The sequence below is a fragment of the Epinephelus moara genome, chromosome 19 (assembly GCF_006386435.1).
Source record: "Epinephelus moara isolate mb chromosome 19, YSFRI_EMoa_1.0, whole genome shotgun sequence".
NCBI classification, from domain to species: Eukaryota; Metazoa; Chordata; class Actinopteri; order Perciformes; family Serranidae; genus Epinephelus; species Epinephelus moara.
In genome coordinates, this window is record NC_065524.1 from 40,744,031 (window position 1) to 40,753,127 (window position 9,097).

The window sequence follows — 9,097 nt, forward strand, 5'->3', positions numbered from 1 at the left end:
AGTATGTCGTCCAAAACATAATAAAAATGTCATAGTATAGTATATCGTCAAAAATGTCACAATAAGGTCATATACACACACACACACACACACACACACACACACCTTTTTGCGTTTCCTCTGTCTTGCCCGGCCATCCAGACTGCCGTTACCCTGCAGGAGGGGTTTTGAGGAGTGTGAGGAGCCTGGAGTGGAAGGGGGAGTGGCTTCAGGTGAGTCTGGATCCTTCTTTACCTGGTGGAGAGAAAGATGGAGGACAGGTGTTATTGACTCACTTTTGACTGCTGTGGATTTAGTGATTGAAAACAACTGAATGTGATATCATTGCATCTGTGTGTGTGTGTGTGTGTGTGTGTGTGTGTGTGTGTGTGTACCTCAGTGGGTGTGTTGTAGTGGATATAGCTGGCAGAGATCACATGACTGATGGGATTTGATTTTGCAGTCATTTCCTGTTTTACCAACAGAGACAAATCCACGATCTGTAGGAGGAGAATGACAGAAAGATTTTATAACACTGAAAACGTTTTTAAAGACATACAAATAAAGTATGTCGAGACATTAAAGGTTCAGTGTGTCAGATTTAGAGGGATTTAGTGGCATCTAGTGGTGAGGAGTGCACACTGCAACCAGCTGAAACTCTTCTGGCTAGAACTCCTCAGAGTGTATTGTTCAGATGGATTTTACTGGGAGACGAATTATCTTTAGAGGTCTCTCCCTCTCCAACACATTAATTATATTATATTCCATTTCCCTAAATCCTACACACTGGATCTTTATCAGGATATCTGTGACATCATGACGCAACATGTTACCTGGGCAACGGTCTCATAGGCCAGGTACGACAGGATCTCCATGGAGATGCTGTTTGGTTTCAGCTCCAAACTGCTGCAGTCGAGCCAGTCCCGAAACTTTGATGCTTTCTTAGCTGGATAACACACACACACACACACACACACACACTATTTATTGTTACTATTATTATTTGCTTATATCGAAATCCTGAAACTGGGATTATTACAGAGACGTAATTAATTCCTATCTTACCAAAGCTGAGCTGTCGACTCTCACAGAACTCAGAGTACTGAGCCTGGTCCATGGTTCGAGTCTGACGCTCTAAACGCTGAACACACACACACACAGACACACACACACACACACACACAGACACACACACACACACATTAAGAATGAATATCATCATCAGTCTTAAATATGAGTTAAATTTACTGTCATCTACAGTCAAATCAGTGTCGCCAGTGTGTCATGAACATTACAGATGCTGCAAACGTCGTGACGACTGCTGACCTCCAACCGCTCCTGTTTGACAGGGTCCACTTCCTGCCGCTCAGCCAATGACAAAAGCTCGCCAGTCTGATCCATCCACACCAGGAAATCCTGAGCTAATCGCTGCCTCCGCTGGTTACTGCTGCCGACGCCACCGGCAGCACCTGACCTGTCTGCAAACACGTGACGAAGACATAAAATAAAACAAAAACCAAGTCTCTGTTTCATGATTACATTTTGATAAATCCACTTTTAAAATGTTGTAGATGTGATGATGTGTGTGTGTGAGCGAGCATGTACCGATCTCCTGCTGCGGTTCTTCGTCCTCCAGAGTTTTGAGTAGTTTGGATTTATAATCTCTAAACTGGAGATATTTTAACAACCTCGCCACCTTCCTCTGGTCAGAGACATGGAGGCAGACAGGAGAAGAGAGGAAGTAAAGAGGAGAAAAAGAACGTGAGATGAATTAAAATTAAAAGTATTAACCTTTATTCTACAGCTGCTTTCCTCCCGTGTTTCTGTATATGCGTGTTTTCCTTTTATTTTTATTATAAACCTATTTTATCAAGAACAAATCAAAATGTTTAGGTAGCTTAAATATTGTACTGTAAACTGAGTTTCTTTCAATAAAACTAATCTTTACAAACAAATTTTTCTTTCCGTGTGTGTTTACCTTGTCCCTCCTCATCAGGAACAGGATGTCCTCAGCTGAAATGACCCTCGACCCACGGAGAGCTGCGCCCTCGCAGGCCTGATGCAGCTGATAAATAAGTGATCAGTTAGATGTGCATCATAGAGCAGAAGTTATATCTATTTTCATAGCAGAATATTTCTAGTTATTTTAAGTTATTGCTATAGTTACTTAGGTAACGTAAGTAAAAGATCAGGTTGCTTTGTGTAACTAGCCTTAAGATTTTCCTTAAAGTCTGAGTTCAGGTTTCCTCAGAATAAAATCAGTTGCACAAAACACCTTTAAGGCTTCTCCTTAAGGTTTCCTTAAAATGTTCAGTAAGGTATTTATGGTTTTCTCCTTGTCTTGGTTTTATACTTAAGGAATCTTTAGACCATTGTACAAAAGACCTTAGCGACCAAAGGTTAAAAAAAAAATTAAAAAATAACTATCTTAATCAATCAATCAATCAATTTTATTTATAAAGCCCAATATCACAAATCACAATTTGCCTCACAGGGCTTTACAGCATACGACATCCCTCTGTCCTTATGACCCTTGCAGCGGATAAGGAAAAACTCCCCAAAAAAAACCCTTAACTGCAACATCACCGAGTTTATGGTGAATGAAAAAAACTAACACACCCTGAGCAGAGTGTTCTGCGTCCAGGAGAACCTGATGGATACACTTCTGATTTTACACTTTAGATTTGACTGAATTAATTTCGTTTTCTGTTTTCTGGTATTTGTGGATCAGATTAACTTTGCAGTTTGTGCTTTCTATGATTGTGTTCCGCCAGAGGTTTCATCTTTTCCTCCTCTGACCAGGCTGGTTTTCTTGTCTTCTTTTCTTCTGCAATTTTTTCCCTATCTATAACTATAACTGTAAAACAACTTAGTGAGACGATAACAGGCATCGCAAGCATCAGTCCAAGCAAACAAACAATTTCAATGGAAACTTTTACTGCTGTAAAATCTCTTTCTGTGCAACTGTGGAAGTCCTTAAGCTAGGGAGAAATTAAGCCTTAAGTGTCATACTTTAGGACAAAAACCAGTTGCACAAAGCACCGTAAGTTTGCTCCTTAAGTGTGACACATAAGGCATATTTTTCCTTAGCTAAGGAGATTACTTAAGGGTGTTGCACAGAATCTCTTAAAAAGTTTCCTAAGTCAAGGGAAAGACGTTCAGTCATTTACTGCACTGGAAGAGATTTTACAGCAGTAAAACTCTGCTGTTTCCATGGAGACTATTTGTTTGCTTGAACGTGCGCTTGTGATAGGCTGCCTGTTATCGTAGCTAAGTATCGTCTCACAAAGTCAGCCTGATAGTAAAAAAAATGGCAGAAGATAAGAAGAAATGAAAACCAAACAGGTCGGAGGAGGAAACAATCAGACTTCCAGAGGAATTCAATAAAAGAAAGAACAAACTGAAAAGTGAATCTGATCTGAAAATAACAGCAAACATGAAGCAACGAACGTGGGAGGAAACTGCAATGTTTAGACGGGAACTTCACCACAGTGTTCAACAGATGGGTGAGGGCGTTTGAAACCCGGTGACTGACGTGGCACACCGTTGACTTGTGTACACAAAACACCTTGCCAGTAACTGATTGGAAAGATCAGGGTGCATAAAACTGCAGAGCAATTATTCCCTGTAACGAGGCTGGAAGAGCACAGCTTTGGAAAGTTGAGAGCTCCAACTCCAGATGTTCGGACAAATCATAAATTGACTTCCTGTCAAATTTATAGTGCAACGTCAATCACCCATCATTCAGGGTGTCCATCAGGTTCTCCTGGTCGCAGGACTCTTCTCAGGACGCCCTCATTTTCCTCTTTGATCACCATAAACTCAGCCATGTTGCCGTGAACACGCAGTCAGAGGTACCTTGTGTTTTTGTCCTTACTTTGGTTGCTAAGGTCCTCTATTAGTTTACTGAACTTTAAGCAATTTCTTAAGTATAAGGCCAAGATAAGAAGGAAAACTTAAGGAAACCTTGAGGAGGAGGCTTAAGGTGTTTTGTGCAACCGGCCCTGTTGTGTCTGTGTACAGCTGAACAGATTTACCATAGTTATGAGCTGTGTGTGCACGATGTCCTCCACCAGAGCTGCCGTCTCGTGCAGCGGCCTGCGAGCGTCTCCCAGAGCAAACCTGACAACACACACACACACACACACACACACACACACACACACACACACACACATGCAGATTGTTATTCTCAGTGTCTGACAGCTTATGGAAAGGATCCCTACAGAGATAGACCTGTTTGATAAAGACAAAAGATCCTTGTTGTTTAAGAACATCCCTGAAGAAGCCATCACCAAACACACCCCATCTCTGTAGGGATCCTTTCATAACGCTGTCGGACACTTACAATAACAATCTGAGCCTGTCAGTGACAAAACATGTGCAACTTAAAACAGAATTAAAGTCACTGAGACACATCAAATCTCATGAGACAAAATAACAAATATGTTGCTGTCCAAATAAACACAGAGCTTGTGAATGTATATGTACATGTCTGTCTATCTCTTTCTCTACCTGCCTCGTCCTCCGACCCTCACACACACACACACACACACACACACACACACTGGTGTCAACAGGCCACAATCTGGTCAAACCTCAATTTGCATCCAGAAAAGCCACTTCCACGACGGCAGTCCGACCTAAACCCACATCCTGAAGCTCTTTCCTTCTCTCATTTCTCCTCTTTCTCTCTGTCTCTCCATCTGTTCAAACGACACACAGCCCCCCTCGTGGTCTCGTCGCTCCCCCTGCTTATCTGTGCTGTGATTGGCTGTTTGCAGCCATCAGTCACACAGGTGAGTACAGCTTTGGTTTGGGGTTGTGGGCAGGTTGGCCTCAGGTTCGGAGGTTGGCTTCAGGCTGAGCGTTGGTTTTAGGTTTTGGGGTTTAGTTTGGTTTCAGCCTCTCTGACCACCAACACGTCTCTCTGCGGCCCACACACACACATCACAAGGTGAGTACCCCAAAACACACACACACACACACACACACACAAACGCACGCTAATGAGAGGCCGCATCACAGGTGGCTGGTTTTCAAAAACCCAGAGACAGATCGAGTTTGTGACAGAAGAACAGTTACTTGTTTCTTTTCTTTCCTGTGCAGATAAAAAGGTGTAAATGTAGTAAAGATGAAAATATAAGTGTGAATACGTGTGAATTATCTGCTTTGTCATTTGTCTACTTTTTTATCATCTACTCATAATCTCAGAAGATTCACTTCAAACTGACTTGTGATACTTATATCTTGTGATAAAAAAGTACTTTATTTTTTGTTAAACTTTACAATATTTCTGTGTTTCCTCAGCTGCAAAGCAGAACACTATTATTAATTCATCTGATAATTATTTCCTTGATAAATTGTTTGCTCTATAAAATGTCAGAAAATGGTGAAAAATAAATCACAGTTCATAAAGCTCGAGGCGACGTCTTCTCAGTGTCAAAGATATTCAGTTTAATGCAAAGAAAAACTGCAAAGTCTTTTAATTAAGAATTAATACTATCTATTTCTTTTCTCAAAAATGTTGATAGATTACAAAAAAATTGATAATATTAATTTTCTGATTAATTTTGTGTCGATCGACTCATGGATGTATCACAAATTCATTTCAGCTCTTTCTTTTCATTTGACTGTTTCATTGTTGGTATTCTAGTGGCATTCGCTGTGAATATCAAAAAAAAAAAACACACACAAATGAGCTGCAGGCACAGTAACTTCAGTCTGACGTGAACCACAGGAAATTACAGGAGATTACAAAATCAAAAGGGAGCATCACTTATGTTTTCGATAATGTCTGGATATGAATTTCATTTCATTTAAACGAACATATGTTATTCACACTTCGTGGCTCGTACAGGTATCTATCTTTATTGTTGGAGGTTTTTTAGTATTTCTAAACATTGCCTGATTTTTTCTTTTCAGCTAAATGCGGCATTGTTTTAAATCTGGGTTCAACCATGTAAAGCACTTTGTACCTTTGTTTTAAAAAGTGCCTCATGAATTAGGTTTCTTATTATAATAATAATTATTACTGCAAAGACAGTTTAGGCAAAATGTGGATATTCATGTCAGACAGACTTCATGTTAATGGACTTTATTGTGTACTTGCTGTATTTATTTTTATCATATTCAACAACAACTTTATTTAACCAGAAAAAAAACTCAAGATTAAAAATCTCTGTTTTAAGAGTGTCCTGGTCGAGACAGGCAGCAACATAAAGTCACAGACAGACTACATAAAAATACAGAATGAAAACATACAGCTCTAAAACAAGCAACATAAAACACATAATTTCTTCTTTGTGGTAATCTCATTATGTTCACATATGCTATAAGAGAATCATCACAACCAGTGAGGGCAACTTTAAGTCCTTCTGCAGAAGAGTCCACTGATAAGAAGCTGCAGACATAAATAGTCGGTACGTTCCTCGGTACAGACAATAAAAACAACAGAGAGCAGAGCCTTTTTATTTACTTTAGCTTCATTTATAAATGCTGCGAGTGTGTGACATGATGTATTAAAATGAAGTGTCGCGGGCTGGTTTAAGACGTTTGTGTCTCTGTTTTATTTCCTGGAGGCAGTTTGGTTTTTGTTGAGTATCGTGAGCTGAAACTTTCTGTCGTCTGTTCAACAGGTTTCTATGGCTTCAAACAGTCTGTTCAGCAGCAGCAGCAGCCCCATGCTGTACTGGGGTGAGTCTGTGTGTGTGTGTGTGTGTGTGTGTGTCTTACATCATGCTCTGCAGCTCTGGGATGAAACTGGTCCTGGAGGCTGGACGGTCTTTTGAACTGGAGGCTGCAGAGCCCGCCATGGGACTGCTCATAACCACAGCCGCCTGATGACATGAAAACAAACAGAGAAATAAAAACAACATGAAACTAAAAAATCTAAATCAACTTAAGAAGCTCGATATCACATGAATATATTCTGCACTCTGAGACTCAGATTTAGTAAAATGTTTCAGAGTGGATGGTCGTACAGGATCTGCTGCTGTAGATTAAACTGAAGGAGTTCACATGAGCACAGCCTGAAACATCTACAGCAGTAATATTCAACATTAATGCAGCAAAACACTGACAGGAAACATTTTACTGCAGAATCAATGCTTCTGATACTTTAAGCACATTTTTGTTATAATACTTTCAGACTTTTATTTAGGTAAGTTTTTGAGGTTTTTAATGAAATAACTTTTCATTGAAGTGGAGTATTTTCACCATGAGCAAAAAAATAGTAAAAAAATAAATAAATAAATACAAGAAAATTACCTGAAAAAAATTAGCAACAAAACGAAAGTATATATAAAAAAAACAGAAATAAAAATAATAAACTATGACCTACAAAATAATAAAATAAAATAATAATTGCATTAAATAAAATAATAAAAAATTCTGTAACAAATTTAAATATATTGTTATGATAATTATAAATACAGTTTCATGGACTTTTTTCTGAGCCTTTTTCTCTTTTACAGTTTTCTAAATCTAATCATTTCTTGCAATTTGCAGGACATTTCTTCTCATTGCCCTTTTTTCCCTGTTTTCAAGAGAAATCAAACCAATTTGCTCCAGGTAAAAACAACTGTTTGTGAAGGACATCTAAGCGCAGCACAAGAAAACTGAAGTTGATCCAGGTTTCAAAAGGTTCAGCAAATATCTCAGACATGAGGCCTGTGGCTGAATATTCATTCAGGTTTAAATAAACAACTTGATCATATTTCCTGATCTTTGCTCAGCAACAGTTTTGTGTGAAAGGAATTAGAGGCCCGTCCCAAATATAGGCCTGGTGAGTTCAGTGGTTTAAGCGAATAATAGCCGGGGCTGCTAATTGAAGCTTTACAGTATACGTTATATCGGCCTATTGCCAACCCAAAGTTCCTCAACACATTTCACATGCACTCTGGTGTTCACACTTCAGTTTAGGGCCCGACCGATATGGATTTTTTGGGGCCGATGCCGATTCCGATATTATGGAATAAAAAATGTGATATATCAGCCGATTAAATTTTATGTTTTTCAATTAAAAAAAACCCGAAATACCTGCTTTTGATGGCTTAAATATAGTTCAAACACTCATTACAAAGATATAAATTGAAGGAAGAACATTTTACTATTTTCAGATACTTTTATTATCAGAAATTGTGTGGAACAAGCAGCATATGAACAATTTGAACACAATTTTGAACAAAATTCACTCTGCTGTTGGGTAACTGGGGTGACTGTGGAGAGTGACATGAAAGGAGTCGGACGCCCTCTGCTGGATTAGTAACACAAGGACATTATTTCTAAGTAAGTTAACATCGGCGTCAATTATTATTCTCTGTCGATTATTCTCTAATGGCTATGATCAGCTGATAAACCGGTCAGGCCCTACTTCAGTTGTATATGTGTTCATCATCTTGTGTTTAAATATTGTTTTTAAATCTAAATTTGATTTCCGTTTCTAAACCACTCCATAAATTAACTCTACATTCTGAAACAAATCTTTGTTCTACATTTGTTTAATTAACATTACCTGGTTACAGTCTGGTAACAGACGATATGAACACACCTGAGGGTCACAGTGACGTGTTCAGGGCTCTTACCGTCCCTTTGTCATTTTCTGATCATTTATTATTGAACTCAAATGTTATATGTGGTCATATGTTTCATTCAGCGGAGCAATGTTTGTGTCACTGACCTTTACTGTGGACTAATTAATGTAATTAACGGCTCAGAACACCTGGACGGCGGAGTGATACATGCAGAGGTAAAAGTCCCAGTGCTGTGTAACACGGAGCACCTCCTGTCCAATCAAACTGCTCGGTCGGAACTACCTGTTGTGTGATAGTACTTTACTTGTAGTGGAGTATTTTCACAGTGTGGTATCAGTACTTTAACTTCAGTAAAGTAACTGAATACTTCTTCCACCGCTGGTTTATCCAGGTGTACCTGATAAACTCACAGGTGTCGTATAGTCCGTACTGTAACGTTACGACCCCAAACAGAGTCAGTCTGAGCCAAAGGCCTAAAATAACAAGATAGCAGAACAGACCTGAGCCAAATGACCACACACACACACACACACACACACACACACACACACACACACACACACACACACACACACACACACACA

General features: G+C 39.3%; 1 protein-coding gene across 1 annotated transcript in view; it reads right to left on the reverse strand.

Annotated features, from left to right (window-relative positions):
* The window catches only part of supt3h (SPT3 homolog, SAGA and STAGA complex component), a 15,331-nt gene that overhangs the window by 5,835 nt on the left and 399 nt on the right, over window positions 1–9,097 (reverse strand). Inside the window, exons 2-10 of the mRNA XM_050070557.1 lie at window positions 6,715–6,818; window positions 4,017–4,101; window positions 1,958–2,044; window positions 1,585–1,681; window positions 1,306–1,457; window positions 1,045–1,120; window positions 813–925; window positions 375–479; window positions 106–234 (exon numbers count right to left, since the gene is read on the reverse strand). Coding sequence (XP_049926514.1) covers window positions 106–234; window positions 375–479; window positions 813–925; window positions 1,045–1,120; window positions 1,306–1,457; window positions 1,585–1,681; window positions 1,958–2,044; window positions 4,017–4,101; window positions 6,715–6,806 — 936 coding nt within the window. The 5' untranslated portion in view covers window positions 6,807–6,818. The remainder of the gene's footprint in view (window positions 1–105; window positions 235–374; window positions 480–812; window positions 926–1,044; window positions 1,121–1,305; window positions 1,458–1,584; window positions 1,682–1,957; window positions 2,045–4,016; window positions 4,102–6,714; window positions 6,819–9,097) is intronic.